Source organism: Xenia sp. Carnegie-2017, unplaced genomic scaffold, assembly GCF_021976095.1.
Source record: "Xenia sp. Carnegie-2017 unplaced genomic scaffold, XeniaSp_v1 HiC_scaffold_2, whole genome shotgun sequence".
Taxonomy (NCBI): Eukaryota; Metazoa; Cnidaria; class Anthozoa; order Malacalcyonacea; family Xeniidae; genus Xenia; species Xenia sp. Carnegie-2017.
The window spans coordinates 641,872-668,470 of record NW_025813482.1 but is presented as its reverse complement, the minus strand read 5'-3'; the positions used below and the strand labels follow the sequence as shown (position 1 = coordinate 668,470).

Sequence of the window (26,599 nt, the reverse complement as noted above, 5' to 3'; positions counted from 1 at the left end):
GCCAGAACTGGCACTCTTTATACTACTTCTTTTAACTCATCAACTTCATGTCACAAATTCCTTATTTTAAACGACGTTAAAAGCCTATTCACTAACATACCACTTACTGAACGATTGACCTAAAGCCATACATTGACGCTATTTTCACCGACAAACCTAAGTTTATCATGAACAAGACAGACCTAAAACGGCTATTTTTTGTGTTTTTACAAACGAGACAGAGGCTATGCATTTTTTTAGTTACATCAACAAACTGCACGCGAACATTAAATTTCCTCTTAAAACTGAAAAATAAAACCAACTACTTTTTTTAGACATTTTATTAACAAAATCACATGACACCTGTAGAACGTCGACGTATCATAAACCATCCTACACGAGACTATTGAGGAACTACTTCAGTTTCACACCACTTTCTTACAAGACTGGATTAATACGCACACTTATAGACAGAGCATACAAAATTAACAACACCGACAATGGCTTTCAACAAGACCGAAAGAACATCACATCTATTTTATTACGCAACTCTTTCACACTATACTTCATCGACAAAACTGTCAAAGGATAACTCTTTGAAAAAATTAATACTAACTACAAAGCAAACGCTAAAACATGCGATATAACAACCACGACCAACAACAACGAACAGTCGATATAAGAACTCTTTGCTTTAAACTACCGTACATTGGACATGACATTCACGACACACACAACGCAGACTTACAAACATCGTCAAACGCTATAGCACTGACATTAATATCCGACTAATTTTCACTTCTTTAACAATCAAAAATCACTTGTCATTCAAAGATCCTATCCCTAATTCTATTAAATCTATGGTGGTATACCAATTTGATTGTGCGGGATATAATTCCCGATACATTGGCGAAACTTCCCGTCACTTCTCCACCAGAATCAGGGAACACACCACAACTGACAAAAATTTACTTATCTTTCGACACCTTTTAAAATCACCTTCATGCAGGGGCCGCGGAAGTATCTCAAACGTGGGGGCACTGACCGAAAAGGGCATGTGAGTTTGCAGCTTACTGTTTTAGTATATTACAGATATGCCTTGTTTCATGAATCATGATTAAGTTTCAAAGTCTGCAAAATATTGGTAGACATTCTTAGAATGCTATGCGTATTCTCTACTGCTCGGCGTGCGTGCTAACAAATTGCTAACAAATTGAAGTAAGATGACTACATGAACAATTTTACTAATGCGATCTCATTAAAATTTACCAAAAAATTAACCCTACGTTTGTTTTTCAGAACAAAGCGTTTTCCTTAGCTATAAAACGTAAGTCCAGTTCGTCAGTTCTGGCCTTGTTCACATGCATAACAATAAGATTATTGTAGCGTGCTGCCGTCATTGTGCTCCTGAGATGTGTCTTGACAAGCCGCTGGCATGAAAAAGATCGTTCTCCAGAGGCTGCGCTCATTGGAGCAAGAAGGTAAATCTGCAAGAGTCGGACAACATTAGACATTGCCATGACAATCTGCGATTAGTTATTTTCTTCGGTTAAGAATATTGATGTTATGGTGTCAATTGATGTCACCTTCTTTACTTCTGTATAGACTGAAAGCGAGCTTTCAGTCTTATTAGAAAGTCATATCAGAGCTTATTAAAAAGTTTATTACATGGCATTATTTGACCTGAAACGAAGCTTGCTTTGTTTTTCGTCCTTGCTGTTTTATACGTGTTGGCTTTCACTTTTCTAGTTTTCATCAGAAAAAAAAATCGTTTCAAATTGTATCGTCTGGAAAGTAGTGGACCGGCAAAATTGTTTCTGAGCCAATCAAGACGCACCAATTTGCCGGAAGTCACGCTTGCCATATAATAACGTCGTTTAATTGATGTCGTAAATATGCGACAATGTCACAATATATTGACGCTTTTTTCAAAAAACCGCTGTATTATTATAGGTAAAACCATGGTAATTGGTTACATTGTGATGAAATGTGCTTAATAGTTATCGCTTAATACTAGCTTTCACGATTGTTTAATTGCCTTTTCGAACTTCTGGATTGGCACTGTCAGATGAGTTCCGGCTCATCCTTGGTCAAACTTGATCATTTAGAGGAAGTAAAAGTCGTAACAAGGTTTCCGTAGGTGAACCTGCGGAAGGATATTATTGGCATACCAATAATTTATGACAATGAAGTTTAACGACCTTAAACCGGGGTTACTGATGTTTGGAGTATCGAATATTTTTAATAGTTCCAAAGTAAAGTTAGTGAAACTGCTATCGCGATGGCCGCCGACGTGTGCAGTTATATTTACAATTTTACCAAATTTTTTTATCAAAATAACCAAATTTTAGTGGTCACAAAGGTTTGACCAATTTAAAAATTGGTCGCGACCAAAAGTTGGTAATTTTGACCAATCTGTTTTTACTGTGTAGCATAGACGTGGATTACAACTTCTCCTTATTTTGTAACGATGAAAATTGCCAATTATTTCTGCCAAGATTCTCTTCCTGGCACCTGTTTTTTAATTACAATACTTACTGAACAAGAGCTAAACCATCGATTAACATTTTTAGACGTTCTTGTTCAGCAACGCAATACTGAGTAAATTCCTTACTACTACTCTTCGCAAAGTTACTCTCACGGGTTTGGATACACGCTTGGACTTGTTCTCTTGACGAAGAGAAATAATGTCTTTGGTAGAGTGCCTGCTAAAGCTCATGAGTAGGGATTGTCAACAAAGGAGTTCTTGACTTCTTGAAAATATATTAACTTCTTTAAAAGAATGTTTCTTTCGGATGGATATCCTGAAAAATTAACGAGCAATTTGTTTTTATCTACCGACGATCAATCATCGACAAAGATTTCTTGAAAATAATCCCGGAAAAAATGCGTTCAATTTTTTTGCCACCCACACTTAAGAACTATTCAAATGACATTCACCATTACAAATACGCTGTTCAAAATTTAAGGTTGCAACCACAACCATGCAAGTCTTTTTTTTCAAGTTATATCTTACTCTTAGTATTTGTTAACAAAGAAGGCTGCTGGTAAGACATAAGTACCGCTAAGAAAATATGTTTGTAGTTGTCGTAAAATTTTTTTTCTATGTAATACTACATCGCTTACGTATATGTATACAGAAGTGCTAACAAGTAAGAAGTAAATTCCAGGGGCGGATCTAGGATTTTTCAAACATCAGTCATAAAACGTCGGAGGCGCTCCGCACCTGGGGGTCTGAGGCATTCTCCCCTGAGAATTTTGAATTTCAGAGCCTTGGAAATGCCATTTTCAGCGTTTTAGAGCAATACAAAATGTATTTTGTGGGCATCGTTTTTGCGTAAAAACAACACATTTTGCTTACGTTTTTTTTCAAAAAAAATGAAGTTTTTTCAAAATTTTCTACTGTATATAAGAAACATTTTGGTCAATTGAAATTACTTCCATAGCAAAAGACCAGTTTCAAAGCTTCTTGCTAACATGCTTTATAAAATTTGAGTCATCATGTTGGTAGTTAAATTTGACTTGTCGCAACGAAGAAAGTGGGACTTCCCTTAAATGGGATTTCATCAAGTTAGTATTGGAAACATGGATGTGTCAAAAATAGTTGAAAAACAGAGCACATGCGTAAAGACTACAGAGCTCTATGTATGGCAACAATTTAAATTCATTAAAAGATCTTAAATATGATGATTAATATTATAGGGATGCACTGATCAATCAGAGAATAATTGGAAAAGCTGATTAATCAGGCATTTTATGATATTCGGTAATCGGCTGATTATGTCAAATAATTTGTATTGTCAAAGCAATGTACATTTTCACATCTTTGACTTTCATATGTGTACTAAGAGTGAAAATAGCCTCTATTCTTCAAATATGAGTCATGAAACAATTTGCTAGGTATGTATTCACCATTACTTTTTGTGAGCCAAGTTAAATTAAATTCTTGCATTAGTCACATACTCTCAAAATGAAAGATGGTGAAGTGCCTCAAACGCAGTGTTCTTTAGCGATTTCAAAGGATAAATAAAGAAGACTGGTGCCACATAAAAAAGCTAACATCATTTTCTTTTCTTATAACATAGCAAAACTTGAATTTTGTTACTAAGTTGTCAAATGCGCACAAATTTGCAACTAGTTCTAAAAGATGTTAAAAGAGATAGATATGATTCAAATAATTTAAAAAAGGATTTTGAACTTTGAATGGGAACAAAACTGATCAAAAATGAGTAAGAGTCTCTAATGATTAAACTTGCAAAGTTTCAACTTGTTTAAAAAATTTTCTTTATAACCCTTTGGAGAGATCACACTTCCATATTTAAGCTAAAAATCAAGTACAGCTAACGATGTTGCACTTCTGATTTCAGAAATCACAATTGGTTCCAAATTAAATGAGATATGAACTAACTGTAAGCAACATTCACTATTATTTGAGACATATTATTTTACAAAACAATCAAATAATTGGATAAAATTTCTCTTCATAAAAACCTATATTGCACATACATATACAGTATGATACACAATATGACTGGAGATTCATGATATACATACATACATACCAAAGTTGCTCCAAGGTTTTCAATGACTGAAATCTTGTATCCTAGAACAAAATGGATAAGCTAGTTGAATGATCCATTCGTGTACTTATCAACAACTTATGTACAGTACTTTTTAATGAAAAGATCAATCCTTCCCTAATTACTAAAGACATATCACAGTTGGTCAGTAATGTTGAATTAAAGACAATGATCACTCAGTGGCATCGCCAAAAGGAAACTGAGGGGGACATGTCCCCTCCCCCCACAGTTGTTCCTGAGACCAATTTTGAGATTTTGAAAAATATGAAAAGAAATAAAGGGGAGTATGCAATGAATACAATTTCAAACATCAATAAAAATAGTTGCTTGCTGTACTTAAACGGTCAAATAGCAAAGTCTAATAAACAGCAATCTTCAAATGTTGTTTGTAAGATTGCTTGAATACAATTGTTGACACATCTGACTGAAACCTTCCCTTCTAAAAATGTGTAGCTTTAAGATTATTATAAAACTTGTCTGAAAGAAAAAGCATCTTAGAGAACATACAATCAAACATTTTTTAAGGGAGCATTCTTTAGAACCTCCATTTAGGTGTAACATCTTTGGCAGATGCATTTCCCCCCAGTTTGAACAACCTGGCAATTCTGATCACTATATAGATTATTCAATACATTTATGCTTGCTACTTCATGTAAAGCATGCAGCGCAAACTTATGATCATCTTATCGTCAAAACCCCCGATACTGATGTTTTTGTAATTTGCACTGCCATGCAGAAGAAAATTGGTAAAGATCTTTATTTATTGACCGGAACTGGTAAAAAATTTCGAGCCATAAATATCACGTCAATATCAGATGCACTCGGAGAGGATTTGTGCCAATGCTTACCGTCATTTCATGCATTCACAGGTGAGTACAATTTATATGTCCAGCAAACATCCATTTAGCCTTGTAATTTATTCTTTGCATAATTGAAAAAAACAAGGCTTCATCACCATAAAATGAGAAGTAAAAAGCCTCATGCGCTACAAATAATCTACAATTGGTATAATTTCTTTTTTCGGCATAGGCTGCGATTCTACGAGTGCCTTTACGGGAAAAGGGAAAGGGAAACCTTGGAAGGTACTTCATGATAACCCTGAGTTTATCGAAACATTTAAATTACTTGGTTCGACATCTGATCTTCCTGAGGAAGTAGTGCTTTCTTTAAATAAATTTGTATGTCTTCTTTATGGCGATAAGAGTTCAGCGCGTGTTAATGCTTCAAGGTAAATATAAAATATATTTTTGCTACTATTGTCTTTTTTGCATTTGCTTTGTATTTCTTTCGGTCCTAGGTACACTCTCTTTGTATCTGGCAAGTGTTCGGACGAATGCCTTCCCCCGAATGCCTTCCCCCGAATGCAGATAGCCTGCTTTTGCACATTAAGAGAGCCAACTACCAAGCAGCCATCTGGAAGAATAGTTTGCAATCGCACATTAATGTTCAACCTCCTGTGAGCCATGGATGGCACATTAAAAATGGTCAGTTAGAGATTCTTTGGATGACTGGACCTTCTGCTCCAGATACACTTATTGAGTGCGTGACATGCAAGTGTAAAGCTGGTTGCAAGAATCTTCGATGCTCGTGCGTGAGGTCTGGTTTGCAATGTACTGACATTTGCGGTTGTTCTGACTGCAGTAACTCGCCTCTAAAGATGGCGGCCCAATAAAAGAGCGGATGAGTGCGATGATAGCGATTACGATGATGCCGACGATACACATGAAAACTTCATAAGCGATTTCAATGAAATGTTCTATTAAGAATGCACTGCTCAGCAGTGTGTACATCAGGAACTAGATGGCGACCAAAGGATTCTGAGTACGCAATCTCATGTGCCCATTTATTATCGTTATATTATTTACACAATAAGATGAAGGACTCCTTCACAATTCAATTTCAAGAATTGTTTTTTCATTTTTTAGTCTTTTTGTCCATCAAGCAGCTATGGAAGATTAATAGCTAAACATATCATTTCAAATTAACTTAGAAGGATTGATCCCTAATCATTATTTAGCACCGTTTTTTGAATATGAGCCAGCAAATTTAGTGAATTTCACACAAAAACAATATGGCGGATATAGTAAATAAATGTCGAATTTTTGATGGCTCTAGCTCTCTTGATTGCAAGTTTTCGGGATGTAAACAGGCAGATTTATGTTAAGTGAGTACATATCAGTACATCTATGTTGTTTTTACTTAGTCATGAATTTCTGCATCTCAACCTGAACAATAATCCACCATAGAATACGGCCTAATTAATTTTCTTGATAAACAAGAAAAATTACAAAATGCTTAATTTTCAAATTTCACACAAAATAAGAAAAATAAAAATTGATTTATAATTGATAACATTTTCGTTAAATAAGTATGAGTTTGCACAATAAAAGATTTCATTTGAAATAGTAATAAAATCAACTTTTGATTCACCCTTAATGAATTATGAGGACACATCAATTTAGTTGATGGCTACCTAGCCTCGCAGACCAAATACCACAGAAATTCAAGCGCAAAGAAAAAAGCCTGCCTTTTTCGTTTCAAGATTGCATACATGTGCATTATTATGCCTAAATAATCTGAAATGAAGCCATAATTTTTACTACCTCGTAGATCAATTTCTCTGTCTTTTAAACTGTGACGACTGTATGATGAGGTCTGCCGTCAATTTCGTGATTATTTCAGGCTTCGAAGTACAGTTTTTATCCCTCAAAATTTTTGAAATAGTTCAATAAAACCTCGTATAATCCAGCCGTCCAAAGATATTTTGCGTATTTTTGACTATTTTCGCGGGCCAAGACGTTGAATTTTCTAATATTCGACCACGTTTTAGCACTGCGCATGCTTGTTGAGTTGACATGATTATCGCAGGCGCAAGAATGCCAGCAATTCTCATAACAAATAATTACTTAATGTAGTATGTAGTATAATTGGAAAACTGACTGCGAGGGAAATGTTATCATTTCAATGCAGAAGCAGCAAAGCTTTGCCTACCAAAGGGAAAAAAAATCTTCAGATACTTGTACTTGTTATCATATTTATTTTAAGTACGATTCATGGCTTTAACATGCATTCCTATAGTGGATATACATGCCGAAAATATCACAGAAAACTGGCCGTCACTAATCCTTGCAATTAAATCTGCAACTTTCATTGCACTGGATCTGGTAAGAATTACACAACACAGTCAGCATTGTGATAGTAGTTATCCAAAACTGAGTGTATGTAGCATATTGCTAATGCTTGATTTTATGAGAAACACTAATATTATTTTAAACCGAATTTAAGTTTATCCAAATAGGTCCAGTCTTTTAAATATATATATTTGGAGTAGATGGCAACCCATGTTTTGCATGGCCATAGCTAGAACGTTAATTGAGGAGGGGGGGAATGTGTATTCATGAACTCAGTTGTCTCTGACTGACTTCTTTGAAAGTGATTGGGCTTTCTAAAGAAATGAGTCAGGTACAACTGAATACAGGAATATACGTACATCCTTCTCAAAATTAACATTCTAGCTATAGCCCTGCCCATATTCCAGCTTTGTAAACTACATACCCAAGATTTAAAAATTGCATGCCTAAACGTCTATTTTTCTCAAAATTGCACATCCAAGATCTCTGGTAACGAGAATCCAATGCTATGTTGCTTTTTGCATGACCTGTGTGTCCCAATTCACTAAAGTTTATGGATTGCGCTACCAAATCATTAGTCTATCAATATTCCTCAATACTGTTGAAGAAAGACCTTTTTAACACCTGTGTAGCACATTCGTAGTACCACAACATTTCACAATAAAGCAATGATATAAATTTTTCATTTTCAGGAAATGAGTGGTATTGGCAACAGAAAGGATACAATGACAAGGTACGTAATGATGATATAAACCATTGCAACAGTGCAAATTTCATGTTTTTCATTTTCATTAGTAGTCATATGTTTGGTTGGATTGATGATTTTCAGTATTTTGTTATAAATCTATTTTGGAATAATTGTATGAAGCAAGAAAAAGTTCACTTAAAAATATTTTAATTAATTCTGTCACTACAAGTGTATGCAAATTTAGTTTGTAAATACAATAAATACCTTGTTGGGATTTGAATTGACTGCCACCAAAAGTCGATAACCAAATCTAGAAATTTGCATCTTTTAAAAACATTTTCTTCCACTGACTAAATTCAAATAAAATTATAAAATTTACATTTTTTTACTTAAAATCCAGTACTTCAACGTAGCCCTAAAGTATATGGGTTTGAACTCTAATCCTTCATTTTTCTGTGGGTAAGAGTACCTTATGTTGTGTCGATCAAATGTTTGTGCCAATCAAATGTGGGATATCTGCTATGGTTTTGAAATATTTAATTGATGTGATATGTACATAGCCAGCGGCAGCATGTCTAATCTACTTAAACTTAGTACTTGTTTTTATTCAAAAATTTTATTGCTTGACTACATCTGTCTAAGCTGTAATGTTGGATAACAAACTGTGAATAGAGCTGTAAAAAGTATTGTCATGAAGGTGCTGTGTATGTTAAATGTGATTGGTTCCTTTGTGGTCACATGATTTAAAATAAATGCAATGTTTCCCACCATGGAAAAAAGTGAAAAATGTTGCTCGCGCATTTTAATGTCATAACAAATAAAACAGCTACGGAACGGAAAACTAAAACCGTTTCCCAAGCTTTTTAGGCGATTATTAAAAGAAAAAAATTTCGAAAACACCTTGAAGTTGACCAAGAAATTTTGTGGTCCCACTTACGTACTGTATAGCGTTTTTCAAGCAACGAAATTTAGTCAGACGAATCTCCCCCGAAAGACGTGGATTTCATTGAAAAGCTGTCGAAGTCTATGATTTTTTCTCCTATATAAAACATACACGCTCTCGTTGGAAATATTGAGTTTTGTTTTCGCTTGAGTCTCATGCAATGTTTCCTCAACATCGTCTTTGGAAACATTGAGACTTTTGGAAAACAAGACTCATTCCATTGGCCTCAAATGCTAGTGCCAGATTTCTCCCATATCTGTTCGTATGATTCAGTAAACCCTCTGCGAGCATTGAATATATGTATATAGATGCCGTGTGTTTCATTTGTGGTTTTTACAGAGACTCCAATGAAAGATACAAAGCATTCTGCGAAATAGCCAAAACTCGTTCTATTCTGTCTGTTGGGATCTCGTCGTTTAGTCTGCAACAACATGGAGAAGAGTCAAACAACCCTGGAAATAACAAGAATTCTGATTTCCTGGTCCAAACATATAACATTATGTTATTGCGAAAAGACAGTTTTACTGTTGAACCAGGATCATTGAAGTTTCTTTTGGAACATGGTTTTGATTTCAACACACATTACGCCAAAGCTATTTCATATTCTTTACCACAAAAAAAGGTAAATGTCCTGACCAAATTAATGTTTTAATATTTTCAGCGTGATGTTCTAGGGAAATGTTTCCACTGCGTTTTGTTTGTTCGACAATACACCTTATAATTAGCAACTTAATTTCTGTAAAGAGCTGTTAAGCCATCAAGTAACTTGAAATGGGTGACGGGTGGATTGTGAGTTTGATGAATGCTTTTATTGCAACAAAAATTAGTAGCAAAATATTTCCAATGAAGTGTAGTAATTAATGGAGTTGGAGAAGTCGGAAGGTGGTGTAGTAACTTAGTCCATATGGTTTAAATTCTTTCATCTTTTTTGTTGTCTGCATTTTTTCAATAGCAGTGCATGGAACAATTGCTTGAATGTCCGATGCAATCTACGTATAGTTTGATTGAATGTGAAATATTTCATGTTTGTACTTATAAAGTTTTAATTATTTCATCTGTATCATAATTTAAGCTTGGAATAAATGTAATGTACAGTTAATAATGCGGTTGTGATTTAAAGCGATGAACGAACCAATTTTGACATGTTCAAGAATGAACAACTTAACCCCGCTGATGTTAGTGTTCAACATTTCAATTATTTTTAGGATCTTAAGGATAGCTCTACAGATTCAAAATTGATGTCAAATGTGTTCTTTGAAATGCTGAGGTCCAAAAAACCAATTGTGGTTCACAATGGTTTCCTTGATTTAGTATTTCTCTATCAGAATTTCTACTCTGATTTGCCTTCATCGTTATTGACATTCCTCGCTGACCTCTCGATCATGTTCTCTGCTGGAGTGGTGGATACTAAGTATATAGCGGAATTTGTCATTGGATGTTCCGCTACATATCTTAATTACATTTTCAAGAAAAGGTACGCAACATAATTATGTACCATTTGTTATTAACGATGCCTTCGATCAGCTTTAGTATCCAATTATGCAATTCATGTTTTTTGTGTGCTAAATTGAATTCTAAAGAGATTAAGAAATTGCATTTTAGTGCATGGTGTGGATGGAGGCCTGGGGCGAGACAACAAATGTATAGAACAACAAATTTACTTTTCTAAAGAATCGACTGTGAAGAATCCTTCTGTTGTAAGCTCATTTCGTATTGCGAAATAAAAATGATCTTTATATTTGCTCATTCTTTGTTGTTTATGTAAACCGAGAAATTTGGTAAAACTTGACAGAAGATTAATGAAATCCCAAGCCAAAACTTAAGAACTTAGTATGTTCTGCATTAGTCTCTGAAACACAGGAAATATCACTAAACTAGACCAAAAAATTAGAAAGCAAATTTCCATACATCGAAATAGTTCTAAAAATCGCTAATACCCTAGTGAATGGTAAAAGTAATATAATAAGTTGATAGTTCTTAAAAGAACTGTTTTAAGTAAAGAGCACCTACCCAATAGTTCTAAAATAGATGTTATGAATAGACATTATAAATATTGGTAGATTGTAACTTTTCATTTAGCAGACGTTGAAACCTGAGGAGTAGTCTGCCAAAATGCATCGTGTCGTTTAATTTCATAACATTTAATTTAGAACTATTGGGTTAGTGCTCTTTACTTAAAACAGTTCTTTTAAGAACTATCAACTTATTATATTACTTTTACCATTCACTATGGTATTTGCGACCTTTAGAACTATTTTCAGATTTGTCACCACGACAAAGTCTCTATTTTATTTTATTATATATCGAATTAATGCGAAATTTAATGCACATGTTTTGAAATTACATTTTGAATAACAATTTGAGCAAATTTTGTAACGCTCGAACATATTTGAGTTTTACTTTCTTTATGCAATATAAATATTATCTTGATATAGTAAAATCCAAAATGGTTCTTTTTTGTAGTTGGCGAGAAAACGTGGAAAAGAAAGCTGATAACAGATCTCACATAAAAATCGAGTGCTGTGAATATCCTTCTAATGCTGACGTTTCCTTTAATAGTATCAGAAACAAAACGTCCATAACTGCGGGCTCAACATTTCCATGTGAACATTATGCTGTGAGTTGCCCTATTTGTGTATTTAAGAATGTGTAACAGGGTTGTGATAATTTCTGTTCAATTGTTTTTTCGCAGCTCTATACCAATTAAGCCACACGCGGATTGCGCCTTCCACTGTATGATTTTTCTAGTATATAAAGAGGTAGTTATACATGAATATTTTCTTTGCGAAGAGTCTAGTATTTTTTTTATTAATGTTTTATCCTATTGATTCTCCAGTTCGACGCTATTTTTCTTAAAAGTTATTCTGAAAAGGGTCAAAAATTTACAATTTAAAACTGAATGGCACGATTAATGCATCGTGTGACAGGCCCAGGTTGTTTAGTGGTGTTAAACCAGTAGTATTCAATGTTTACCTTGTAACTTTTCAAAAGGTGGACAACCTTTTGAACAACTATACAGTCTGAACAGATATTTCAACGATCTATGTACATATACGATGCGTTATATACTGCTGCATGATAGATCCTTCATTAAGCTTTTGTAAAATAAACTCAATGAAACGCGTGCGCTGATTGGTCTAGAACTGTGTTTGCATTAGCCTGTTCAAAACACGTCTGAGCTCAACCAATCAAATCAATTAAAACAATCAACCGATCAAAGAGAATTTGCAAATCGATCATGAATACATTTTAGAGGAAAAATTAAAATGTTTGTCTTTTTCGCATTATTGTTATTTTATAAAAGAAATAAAAGATGTTTTTCGTGTTTGCACTGGCTTATGCAATCCTCGGAGACGTTTGTGAGAACTCTCAAGCATGTGCAACACTCGACCTTCGGTCTAGGGCTTGCACTAATCTGCTCTCGAGTTCTCCCAAAGCTCTCCGAGGTTGCATAAACCCGTGCAAACACAGTAAACATCTTTTATTTCTTAAATAAATTTTTCATTCTTTACGAGAATCTTTTGTAAGGCCAATGCATTGCGAGAACAAATACGAAAAATAAAAATTCGCATGATATCCCAATTTACATTTTACTAATCATGTCGGTTTTACAGTTTTGTCGTAGTTAGTATACATGCATGTAAGACATGATGAGACATGTGTAATAACTTTTAATAACGTAGAGAACCATACAAAACACACCATTCAGAGAAGCTTTTCCAAAATAAGCGTCACGGTGTTAGAAAAGCATCGAGAATTTAATCTGTTCTTTTAAGTTGAATTTTTGTTAACATAAGTGTATATTCTGCTCTGATTATGAAGTTGTTACTTTCTTATTTTTTTCAAGGCTCATGGTTATTGCTCCAAAGGAATGCAATGTAAAATGTCTCACGATATCGACGTTATTTTAAATTATGAAGAAGAAAAGAAATCAAAAAAGAAAAAGCGCAAACGAAAACGAAAAGAAAAAGACAAGAAAACATTCCAGGAATTGCCTGAAGACAAAACCAGAAGTAATGAAGATGGTACAAACGGCATTTTTGAAGAAGAGTTTCCAGAATCACCATCAAAATCACCGTTGTCAAATTTACATACCAATAACCAACCAATCAATAGTGCTTCGGGAAATCATCGAGCTGGTTTTGATGCATTTATGACAGGATTTTGCATGGCTTGTTATCATCAAAAGCTAAAAAAACACGATGATCGTGAATTTGTTGATGGTATACCGGAATTAATTAACAAACTTAATCTAAGCGGTAAAGACATTCCCTTGAAAGTGGAAAAGAGCTCTTACTGCAAAACGTCAGCAAGTCACAATGAAACATGGAAAAGGGTCATGATGAATACTTGAGAATTGCGGAAGTCTTACAGCTTGAACGTTTTTTCCGGGGGATGCGACAAAGGGTGACCAGGTATCAGTAGAATATTTAATGTATGGTTACAACCTAAAACTAGTCCTTTTGAAATCAAAATTTTGGTTATCCATGTTGAGCGTAGTTAAGTGTCAACGAAGCAACACCCGTTGTTTACACTAAGAATGAACGAGTATGTTTTATTCACTTGTGTACAATTGTTAAATGTCCTGCAGTAAAACAATTTTAATTACTTTGAACATCATCACTACAAGAGTCCGATTAGAAAGAAAAATGCATTCACCTTTAATCTCTGGCCTTTTTTATGGTTTTGGAAACTTCCAAGAAGCACAAAAAAAAAACCTGAAATAATATATTTAAGAACACGATGTTATTTATAAAAATATATTAAATAACGTTGGAAATGTTTGAAATATTTCAATCGTAATTATGTATTCAGAAGTTGAGACAGAATTTTTGTTTTACGTTTGTCTTGACCATTTCGAAAAGCCAACAAAAACGTTCAAAAATATCCATTTTTTCTAAATGTCAGTCTCTGACGGAAAAGCTAAAATTTGGTCAAAGCTTTCGTGGGGATATTATAGCAATAAAATGGAAGACCATGTTGATTGCTTTAAAACGTGTTTATTTGGATGAAAAGGATTGTCTATATGACGCAGATAGGAAATTTCAGCATGAATTCCTTTATTGATTCTTTATTTGACGTAAATTAACCTGCTCTATAATAAAGGAAGACAATTAAAAAACTTTCTGGAGGAGCAACTTTCTTCCATGTCGACATTTGCCAATTGCTATGGAAATCATTTTAAACAGTTAAATGGTATCGTTTATGAAGATTGCCTTAGGTCTTTACCTTTTGTTGGATTGTTAAGTTTGTCAAAGATATAGTTACAGAAAAACTGCATTTATCTTAAAACCGTAAATACTTGCTATTAGTCAACCCCACAGCAGCGATTTAAGCTACACCTTTACAACATTTACATTTGAGCGTATAAAGAACCATGCATCAGTGAGATATAGCTTTATTTTAGCACTATATAAATGAGAAAATCACATTCCCTTTTCAACTATCTTGGTTTATTTGCCTTAATCTTGGACGAGATCTTAGACAAAAGTCTGTCAGCATATTTACTTTTTGCACGTTTTTCGTTTGGCAATTTTGCAAACGAAATAACTTTTCATTGGCTGCTACTTGTGAACTTTTACAAAATTTAACGCTTCGAAAAATATGGAGATCATTTAATAAATTGTAGCAGTTCTAGAGGAGTGCTTGAATAGATACGCAATAAAGATATTTCATTTCTATTAGAAAGAGGCGTCTAATACAAACACACACTCCAGGAAGGGAACGTTTGATACCAGACGTTGATTTCATAAGAGACGTATATTTTTATCAGTTACCGTATAAACCTCAGTCACGTGATCTTCACATCACATTTACCTAACTTTAGAAACAAAACAGCATTTTGTTATAGCTAAAAACTAATTTAATAGTAACAAATTTAGTGTGTTGCATGGTGTATATTGAATGAACGATACTCTGAACAAAGTCGCCAAAGACATCTTACTGACTTTTGTAGTAATTAGCTGGCCCTCATCAAAAATTTACCTGGCTTGCTCAAAACATCAATGAGTTAATAACATCATACCGTACGTCGATTTTTCATTGAAATTCTTGCAAAATATCGTTTTCATTATACGTCCCAAGCATTTCTTTTTGTTCAGTTAATACAAGGGTCAGTAAAAAAATTCTATGTTACCTGGGCAAACGTTTAAATAAATATGCCCACCATAAAATATCAAATATAGAAATTGTCATGAGACATGAACTATATATTATCAGGAGTTGTTGAGAAAAAACGCGACCGGACATCGCTCGTCCAAATAACGCAGCAAGACAGTAACCTGTCATTGCCAAACTTTGAATGAAACTTGCATGTCGTAATGGCGTTATCTTAGAGAGCAGGGAGCCTGCAAATGAATATGTTGTAACTGGTAGCCCGGATGAAACGAATATGACGAGAGTGCAGCTCATCATGGAGGGGGCATTTTGCCAAAGCAATGCGTAAGTACACATAAATACAATAGCGGGTAACTGAATGATAACAGTGAACACTAATAATGTGCGTTCTTTGCAACAATTAACCGCTAAATACGACAGCAGATCCATTAGAAGCATGGACACCATTCCTACTGCAAACAAAAGCTTGACATGTACCAGTTTTAGATGAAATAGTTCCATTGTTAACAAGGATGTCATACCAGACACTGTCGCTGTTACGAGGAGGTTGAAAAAATCGTAAATATTATGAATATTGAGCACAAAAGAGACGAAGACTCTTTATTGCCTTCCAACTTTTCACTAAGGTCTTTTTCTGTTAGCATCTCTCTTTCCTCGTCTGAGAAAGAAATTTCATCCTTACCAAATTCTGATGATATGATCACCATAAAGCCAATCATTACACACCAAATAAAGGCCAACACAATTACTGGAGAGTTACCATCGCTGATATCCAGGCCAAATAGTTTAGCATTGAAAGTGACCACACTTCCAAACACAGGACCGCATGTACAGCCCAGGCTAAATGCGGAATTAACGACAATGAACAACTTTGATCGATTTTCATAAGAAGTATAGCGAACTGCAGCACCATATAAAACAGTATATGCCGAGTTAGCTGCACCATTCAAGAAAAATCCAATTAAAGGAAAATATATTGAAATGGACATGGCATACAGGACAGTCGATAGCAGCTTCACTATCATGCAAATTAGAAGAATAAGTTTCCCCCTTCTTGTTTTGTCGTAAAGTTTGGCAACGAGTGGTGTGAAAACGACATATCCCAATGACTGTCCAGCTAGTACCATACCATAAAAATTTTTTGATCCGCCCATACTCTGAATGTAGAACCAAGCAGTTGGAAAAACAACAGATCCATCTATACCACAGATTAGAAAAAATGCGCAGGTGAAGAGAAGAAAACTGGATTTCAAATTCGTTATGTGTGTTTCCATTCTTTACTGATCAACGGCAAGTGATTGCACGTAGTCGTGACGTTGCTACGTTTGATATTATGACTGTAGAAATGGAAAAATTGTTCACACTATAATTCTACCATCGTGATTAAGTGTGATTATACATCATTTTGGTCGATCGAAAAATGAGAGTGTTCTCGAGTCCAATATTTATAGGGTTTGAGCTATATGAAAAACATAAAACTTAAATTATACACATGACAAGGGGGTGAAGTAGCAATCTTTAAATAAATTGACTTTGGAAGAAAACGCATTTTGTTAAGAATATAGTCAAACAATTATCTTAATATAGAGCAATGATATAGCGGCAACATTCAAATACATATGAATGTTTCACAGTTTCAGCATAGTAGCATTCTTTGAGACATTTCAAATGCATACATCCGCTATTTTGCAGTTTTAAAATACTCACTGGTGTATGTTTATCTATATTTGCACTTAAAGCTCAATACTATATTACCTTATTTTAATTTTACTGCCAACAACGTTGGTAATTTCTATACGAAACATTGCGGTTAATTTTTTTGTTGAAATTAAAAACTGAACATGGAATATTTCGAGAACAGTCACTATCACATTACCAATCTCCTAAAATCTGGTTTTCCTATCTTGCTCGCAAATCAGCAAAAGAATGCAAGTTATGCAGTTTCAAGTCGACGTTTTGAAGCTAGGCAATTTTCATTGAAAATTTTACTTTTGGTTCGGTATTAGTTTACATTTAAAAAGTGGGACAATATAGCATGATAGAAAACTTATGAGAAGTAACGGTTATTACTTACTATCCCCTCTATATTTTCCTTTAATAAACTCGTTAAAACTACAGACAACTGCGTACAAACTAACCAAAATGCAGCAAGCCTCAAATATGTAAATTAGTTGGATAATAAGCCTGCCATGGTCCTGAGTTTCTAGAAGAATGTTGCGTATGGGAACTACAAAGTCCCAAAGAAATTGGCAGACACTATGTATTTGATAATAAAGCGTTCAGTATTAGTAAGTTAAATATATCAAAGTATTTCATTTTGATGAAATTAAATTCATATTTTGCAGGTACTGACCTCAAATTAAAGCTGACATGAGACAAAGCGCCAAAATATAACACTGTCTATAGTGAAATAATATTATCAAATGCCAAATATCATATCGCTTTAGTGAAATGAACAAATATTACAAATACATATCATCATTGAGTGAATATTACAAAATATGATACCTTTATGGCTGCCATTTCAACATGTCAATCCAGCTTAAACTTGCTCCGAGCTTGTATATCTTATAATCAAGTCTAACCTGTTGGCTTTTGTATCGTTGGATAAATTATCCATACTATAACCACAGTCATTTTATTATTTGATTCAATAGCATGAAAGGTTTATTCACCAGTCACCACGACCACAACATGCGTATGTCTGTTGGACACAAAACACAATCTTTCAGTCGAAATTACGGGAGCCCATAGGCCCCATACTATACCAACTTTTTGGATGATTCCATTTGACGGATACTTTAAACATGTGGTGCTCTTGAGAACTAAATGAGGATCTTGAAAGAGCGCATAATTTGTTTGCTCAGACCAGGCTCAGACCGTCAGGCGGAAGAAAGAATTCATGTTTATTTTGATGACCGCGAAGACCTACATGTTTTATTTGACGACCTATAAATTGAAAATTTAGCTTCACAAGTTTATACACAATAATTCGTATCGCAAAGATAGTCACGTTTGTACATAAATATCATTATAACACATGTTTATCTTAAACGGTATCCTATCCCAGTAAATCCCATATTTCACGCAAATAAAGATTTAAGAAATGCGATAGTATCATTGTTTTACGCTAGCGGATTTTATTCTTGTTTCATATATTCCCGGCGGTTGTGATTATATTTATCTATGACTGATTATATTTATCTAAGCAGCATTTGTTTTTCTATTGTATTTCTGTTTTACAAATTTATCTCACTGTATAAATATAAATTTTTGGGACTCTGAGTCTCTGAGCACGGGCCAAATGGGCCAGTTGGTTATTAACGCGGCACTGAATAAATATAAATTTGTAGCAAAACGAAAACTATTTTCTTGGAGTGGATCAAATTCTGTCCAAGTCGACAGTTGACAATTTATACGTTTCAAGTTACCCGTTGGCGTCTGACTACTAAGACACAAGTTGAAATTTAAATAGTAAGAAAACTGAAGCGATTTTCTGTTGATTTGCAGTTGGGGTGTCTTTGTGATAAAACAAGTAAAAAAATTTAATAATGGGCTGAATCTGCAAGTTTCAGTAAGTTTCAGTAATTTCTGCAAGTTTCAGTAAGTTTTCGTAAATTTTAAATGGTCTAACTCAAGATTGCAAAGAAAGAAAATAATCAACAAGAATACTTAGAATAGTGCAAAGAAATTACATTAGTTATTGTCGAGTCAACTCCTGTTTATATCGTCGCTCATTAAATCACTGTAAATATAGCGAATGATTCAATTTGATTTGTCACTCGACTCACTGTCGAAAAATCAATAGTCAGTTCTGGCTACGCTAACGTCTATAATTTATTATGTCACTATTTGAGGCCATATCTCATGGTGTTAAGCAAGTGACAGAGTTCCGAAGGTGACACCACTTTTACTCGAGTTTTATGTGGTAGTTTTTCTTCTTCTTTTTTGTATAGTCAAATTCACCTCATTAATCGTGAATTGGGTAACCATTCAACGATCATTGACACCCTGACTAGAATCTCAGCGTTATGGTTTGCACAGTCAAAAGAAACATCTCTTCCGCGGACCGCAGTATATTAATTTACAGTCTCTGCAAGGACTTAGTATATAAACTTGGAATGCAACCGTAAACGTGACCAGCCTGTTTTGGTCTATTATTTACATACATATAAATGTATGCTCAAAAAACATTTTCCGTATTTCTAAAGAGTTATAGAAAATATGCGTGAAAGTTAGACACAAGAAGTTGCGTGAGAACATGCAAACTTCTAGAATATAAACTTCTACAATGTGTATCAACTTGTAATTGAATTGACCATGTCACAGTATATAGAACATACATGCAGTAGAGCCACTCATTGAATTTTTTTGTGCCACGCATATCTCATTGCGCATGTGATTACCGTAGTATCACCCTGTCAGTTGCAATTTCTGACCAATAGGAATGATGAAATGGCTTATGGCAGCCGGTAATCTTATTAAATATGCTGCAGCCAATTACACAGCTAAGTGGACCTACTGCATATTCCTTATACTGTGACCATGTAATCTTTCGTTCAAATTTTTTGCTTAAGATAAAAATTTCCGCCGATGGCAATTCGAAGTGGGAGGTGAAGACAAAAGATAATGCAAATTTAGTCACTTAAGAAATTGTTTTTGAACAAAATTTTCAAAATATGGTCCTATATGCCTTCAACATGTCTTCCATCTTTGTCTATGCATGTTTGACATCGACACATTGTCGAAGGATGGCTTGAACTATTCATCGAACCATGGCCGGATCGGTCGCCAAAAGAGCATCTTCCTGACAAATGTGATCTTGCAAATCGTTTAGCTCATTTGGAAGACTAGTATAAATTTTGACTTCAAGTGCTCCCAAATCACTCAGGCGATCGAGATGGCCACTCCACTGCATGTTGCTACGCGATGGCTAGATTGCTATACAACTCTTTCTGGTGAGCAGTTACAGCACGAAGACGATGTGCTGGGGCCCCGTCTTGTATTGTATCAACCAAAGATGTCTGAATGTGCTCCTTTACTTGCATCTCAAGCTGCGGCAAAAGCTGCGGCAACACATTTTCATGATTTTCACCTTTTACACTTTTAAATTCTGTCAAAAAAAACGACCAATTACTTGATCGCATCCACACAACCAAATCCAGCCTGTCCATTTTTACCTGGTGCAATTTACGTCGTAGTTGAAAAGAAAGTTCAGTGTTTCCAGTTAGAGCATACGCCCGGATTTTCTAAAGTTAATTTGGCCGTTCATACAGAATGTACCTCATAGCTAACAATAAAACTGCAAAGAAAATTTTCATTTCTTCTACATCGTTCAGTCAACCACTTTGCGAAATTTAGCCGTGGTTTAAAAATTCAATTGCCCTGGATGTAATATGCCTAATATATCGGGAAGACTGATAGATGCCTTAACACACGAATTAAAGAACATGCAAATTAAAATCGGACAAATGAGAAATTTACAATCATATAAATAATTTTGAGCAGTTTAAACATATCCGTTTCTTATTAAATTTGCCTGCTAATCTAATTATTCTTTTAGTTTAGCTGACATAATTTTTCAGAGCTGTAAAATTATTGATTTGTAGGAAGTGGTGTGAGGTAAACTTTGTAGGAAGTCTCAATTACCTTCAGATGTTGGATTATTAACATATACATCAAAAATAAGACCAGTATTAGAGTATGCATCGGCAGTCTGGGCAGGACTTCCACATTTTTTACAGCAAGAAATTGAACGTGTACAAAGAAGAAGTTTAAAAATTTTACAACTAGATAAAAACTACTTGCCCTCTTTAAAAAGCAGACGTGAACTAGCAACTATCCAAGAGATCAAAAGGATTATAGAGGAACCTGATCATCCATGCAAATTTTTAGTACCTTATCCCAAAGAAAATTCGCACGAGTTGCGTAAAAGCAAAACTTATAGTATTTTATCTCGGACCAAACGTCATAAACAATCTTTTATTGCTAGATCTTGTAAATATATATATAATAAAGTTAACATGTAATTTTTAGTATAGTATGAAAATATAGAAATTCAATGTAAATTCATCGTACTTTTTAATCTGAAGATGAATAATAAAAACCTTTAACCTAACCTTTAACCATCGTTCTAACAATTGGTCATTATTATTTAAAGAGGCCTATCACAATCATCTTAACAATCCTCCACTGAATCATGGTGTACGCGCGTCATGTGAGTTAAAAATTTTCCGTTGATTTATCGATTTCATTTAAATGACGAGAACGAACGTTTAATCACGATCTTATTTATAATTTGTAATTTTTCTATTGATGATGACATGTAACACTTGTCGAACCGCTTAGATTAAATAATCTTTACTTTATAAGGAGTGTCTACTGTCTTGTGTTTTATTGAAAGTTCATGCCGAACGTGTAATCTGTATGGATGTAGAAATAAATTTAAACGGATAATCCTGTTAAAAGTAGCGGATGGTGTTCCAACTTCGTTACATCTAGCACTTGTACCAGTTGGGTGTCTGCGAGTTACTCGAAGCGAGCTTACCATGACTTGCAACATAGTTAAATTAATTGAACAAAATTTTTTGATCGCGCGACCAGACTCGCATGCTCGCAGCGAGAGCATTTTGCGATGAGTGGAAAAGAGCCCTTAGTTGCACGCAGATGATTGAATGTATTGTGGACACAATGAGAAGAAAAATATGTAAAACAATTAGGACGATGACAATAAAATCGCTATTATAACTGATAAGTCGACTTCATTTTCAAAGAAAGCATGTTTTATTATTTACATACGCCTCGTAATTTTTGATGTTCCTGAGAACGTATTCCTCGAAATCCGTGAATTAGAGGGCCAAGATGCAGAATCTATCGTCAAGTGTATTCTTACGACGCTATCAGAATACGGGTTTGACGGTGATTACTTATCAAAGAAATAGACCAAATAAGATAAGAGTGTGTCCATCTTCTTTATGTAGTCGTCTTTGTTAAGTCGACTTTGTTGTCATCTGACACTACAAAGTTTCAACCTCTTAATGGAGATCCAATTAAAGTCACTTTACAACGAGAAAATCAAGTGAAGTCTTTATTAAAAAAGTTGAAAGATGCTAAATCTATCGGCCAAGAAACTTACAAAGAACTTTACCCCACTGGTTCACGAATAGGAATATTGTATGGTCTTCTTAAAATACATAAATGTAACATCCCTCTCAGACCCCCATTTTTTCCTCCATTAATCACTATTCGTATAAACTAGCAAAGATTTTCATCCCACTCCTAAAACCCTTCACTATAAGCAACCTCATCATTAAAGACTCTTTCTCCTTTGTTGAAGAAATCCTAAATTGCGATATCAACTCCAGTAATGTTGTCCTTGCTAGTTTTGATGTCGTATCCCTATTTACTAACATACCTGTTGACGAAACCATCCACATAATATCCAAAAGCATTTTTAACAACCACCAGTACTTCAACGGACTCACTGCAACAGAATTTGAAAAACTACTCTCTAGCTGTTAAGAGCTGTCACTTCATCTTTAACGGGAAAATGTACCAGCAAATTGATGGTGTGGCTATTGGCAGTCCATTGGGCCTCTCTTTGCTGATATATTCATGTCCTTTCACGAACAATCCTGGCTTAATAAATGTACTTCTTCATTCAAACCACTACTTTACCGACGCTACGTTGACGACTGTTTTTTACTTTTTCATTCCTCCGATCACGTCCCTCTCTTTCTTGACTATCTGAACCGACAACACCCGAACATCACACTCACAGCTGAAGTCGAACAAAACAGAATGCTCTCATTTCTTGACATTGATATCTCTCGCACTAATGGAAAATTCACCACTTCCGTCTACCGCAAACCTACTTTCACTGGCCTCTTCATCAACTTCCACAGCTTCATCCCACTTACTTACAAACTTTCACTAGTCTCCTGCTTACTTCACTGCATCTTCAACCTTTGTTCTACTTACGAAAATTTTCATACACAACTCGAACTTACCAGAAAGTCACTCGCCAAAAACGGTTTTCCTTCACGTATAATTGACCAAATCACACGTCGCTTCCTTAACAACACCTTTGCCCCCAAACCACCTGTCCTGACTGCTCACAGAATGCCCATATATTTTTGTCTTCATTTCACCGGCATACGCTCCCTTCAACTTCACACACAAATCAATAGCTTTTGTGTTGCAGCCTTCCCACATATATCTATTAAATTTGTTTTCCGCCCTTCCCAACGTATCTCTTCTTTCTTCCCCTTTAAGGAAAAAAATTCCCAAACCTCTGAGATCTGGTGTAGTCTATTTATTCAAGTCTCGAAACTGCAACGCCTCGTATGTGGGTCAAACCACACGTCATCTACACACCAGATTTTCGGAGCACTTGGGAATATCCCCCCTTACAGGCAACCAAGTTCCCCCCGCTGCGTTATCAAGCATTCTTGCTCACATTAACGCAATTGGACACACCCCCTACTTAGACGACTTTAAAATAGTCTCCTGTTCTAACAATTCTTATGAACTCTTCATTCATGAAAGCCTTCTAATCAATAAATACAAGCCTTCACTTAATGTGCAAAGAAACTCCATTCCACTTAACCTCTTTTAATTTCTCTTTTTTTCACTTCTTAACTTCCTTATCATATATCCATTTGACACCGCCTCCTTTAGTAGTAATTTAACACCTTTTTGTAAATATAATATCTGTAAATATTAACATCCTATTTATTATTTGTCTGAAGATGCCTTGAGTAAAGACAAAACAATACAATAAATTTAATTTTACAATTTATTTTTTTTGGTCTATTTCTATGGCTCTAATCAGAACTTTATGTTGGACATTAATTTTTATTACACGAATCCGATCCCCGCTCGGCAGGTCTCTCGCTACTTATCAAAGAGTCTTATTTCATTTACCAGCGATGGAGCCTCTGTCATGCTTGGAGTGCTAAGCGGAGATGGGGCAAGGCTGAAGAGGAAATTCCCAGCCTTACTTTTGTGGCACAGTCTAAATCACCGCCTAGAGCTGGCTATCTCAGATGCCGTAGAGTCAATAAATGGCTTCTATCCAATACAAGCATTTTTCGATAAAATATATTCTGTGTACTCCTATTAATCTAAGTTACAGCGACAACTTTGTGAGATAGCCACAAATCTTGACATACAGCTGAAGAAAATTGGCAAAATTTTTATTGTTCGCTGGATCGCGTCATTATATAGAGCTGCATGTGAAAGCTTTATGGAATGATTAGCCAGCTCTCTATAGCCATTTCACAAAGCTTTCACAAGACATGTCCTTTAAACCTACCGAACGTGCGACCTACCCTGGAATTGTTAAGAAGCTAATAACAAGAGAATTTGTCGAGGATGTAGCAATCGTTAAACATTGCTTGGCTCAATTATCCCTGCTTTCAGAAGCGTTTCAAAAGCAACAGATCAGTTCGATTGAAGCAAATAGACATCTGAATTGGACACTAAATGCGCTGTTCAGTATTAAGAAAGCAATTCATCAATTCAGCAATTCATCATTCATTATTCTCTTCTCATCAAGTAGAGAATATGTCACTGTTGATCCTAAGCAGTTCATCCAAGCCTTAATTGACAATATTAATTCAAGAATGCTTAATTCGAATAATGAAAAAGCAATGAAGAATTTTGAAGCATTAATTCCAGATAAGTGGTCTACTCTAGTATATCTTCCTTGGCTCGAAGAAGAAACGGCCATTCAAAGAATTCGTCATAGGTTTCAAATACCTGAATATGGTATCATACCAGCCTTTCGAGAATACTTCAATGAATAATCCGAGAAAAATACCCAAAATCATTAACGATGTAGAGCTATAACTATATAGAGCATTTTGTATACCATTGCGGTCAGTTCTTCAGAAGCAGAAAGAGGATTTTCAAAATTGTCAGCTTGTCTTTGTTATTAAACACTGATGTGCAACAGATACAAGAAGTAAAAAGGCAAAACGTCTCTCGTTATCTAGTTTAAATTCTGTCCAAACAATCTTTACGTAACGTTTTATAGACCATAGATGTTCCAAAGAGTTAAAGTGTGTATTAACGTAAATTTTGTAAAAGCACTATTGCCAATACACATTTAATATAAACGACAACTTTTTTGAAAATAGACATGTTTCGACATCTCATGATGCAGGGTTTATATAAAAGTAATATGATACATAAATTACAACAATAAAAAGGAAATAAGATAAATTAATGAGGAGCGTCCGAGCGTATTATAAACTAAATATTGTATTGAATTTAAAAACTTGAACATTGAGGTCAGGTTTAGTTTTGTTAATGTGGAGTGCTTCTTTGATTTTAAGGGTGAATGAGGTGTCGGCAGTGTCGATGATTTTGAAACAAGAGGGTGAATAGTTGGTTTTGCATGAGTGAGATTTAAGAAGGTGTCGGTAGATATGAGAGTTTTTGTCTGTTGTGGTATGTTCCCTGATTCTGGTGGATAAATGGCGCGAAGTTTCGCCAATGTATCGGGAATTACATCCCCCGCAATTGAATTCATATACCACCATAGATTTAATTGAATCAGGGATTGGGTCTTTAAATGAGAAAAGGTTTTTGATTTTGAATGATGTGAAAATTAGTCGAATGTCAATATCTGTACAGAAGCGTTTCATAATGTTTGTAAGTCTGCGTTGTGTGTGTCGTGAGTAATGTCCGATGTATGGTAGTTTGAAGTATAGAGTTGTTATTTTGGAATTTTCATTTGAGTTGGTTGTGATCGTCGTGTCAGGAGTTTCGGTGTCTAGGTTGAGGTTGTTGCTATGTTTGTTGTCGAGATATCGTTTTACGGTTCTGTTAATAAAGTGAAGTGGGAAAGAGTTTCGTAAAAGAGTGGATGTGATGTTTTTTTATGTCTCGTTGAAAGCCATTGTTCGTATTGTTAAGTTTGTATGCTCTGTCGATTAGTGTGCGTATAAGTCCGGTTTTGTATAAAAGTGGTGTGAAACTAAAATCGTTCGTCAGAAGTCCTGTGTACGTTGGTTTGTGGTATGTAGATGTTGTACAGCTGTTGTGAGATTTTGTTAGTAAAATATCAAGAAATGGCCGTTGATCTTGTTGTTCAGTTTCAAAAGAAAATCTAATGTTTGCGTGCTGTGTGTTAATGTAATTATAAAACTTCATG

General features: G+C 34.9%; 1 protein-coding gene and 3 long non-coding RNA genes across 4 annotated transcripts; 3 read left to right on the top strand and 1 right to left on the bottom strand.

Annotated features, from left to right (window-relative positions):
* Positions 1 to 1,842: 1,842 nt before the first annotated feature.
* On the bottom strand, positions 1,843 to 7,389 carry LOC124440713. The gene is made up of 3 exons (XR_006946725.1): positions 7,163 to 7,389; positions 4,542 to 4,582; positions 1,843 to 2,783 (listed from the first exon to the last, which is right to left on the bottom strand). It is a non-coding gene; the product is annotated as an uncharacterized LOC124440713 (long non-coding RNA).
* LOC124440714 lies at positions 5,375 to 5,908 on the top strand. Its single transcript, XR_006946726.1, has 3 exons — positions 5,375 to 5,428; positions 5,589 to 5,787; positions 5,857 to 5,908. It is a non-coding gene; the product is annotated as an uncharacterized LOC124440714 (long non-coding RNA).
* LOC124440715 lies at positions 6,252 to 6,746 on the top strand. Its single transcript, XR_006946727.1, has 2 exons — positions 6,252 to 6,380; positions 6,485 to 6,746. It is a non-coding gene; the product is annotated as an uncharacterized LOC124440715 (long non-coding RNA).
* A 117-nt stretch (positions 7,390 to 7,506) lies between the features above and the next one.
* Positions 7,507 to 14,316, top strand: LOC124440700 (target of EGR1 protein 1-like). Its single transcript, XM_046991125.1, has 6 exons — positions 7,507 to 7,723; positions 8,383 to 8,423; positions 9,661 to 9,943; positions 10,527 to 10,795; positions 11,785 to 11,938; positions 13,169 to 14,316. The coding sequence occupies exons 1-6, from the start codon at positions 7,613 to 7,615 to the stop codon at positions 13,673 to 13,675; spliced, it is 1,365 nt and encodes a 454-aa protein (XP_046847081.1). The 5' UTR covers positions 7,507 to 7,612; the 3' UTR covers positions 13,676 to 14,316.
* The last annotated feature ends 12,283 nt before the right edge of the window (positions 14,317 to 26,599 follow it).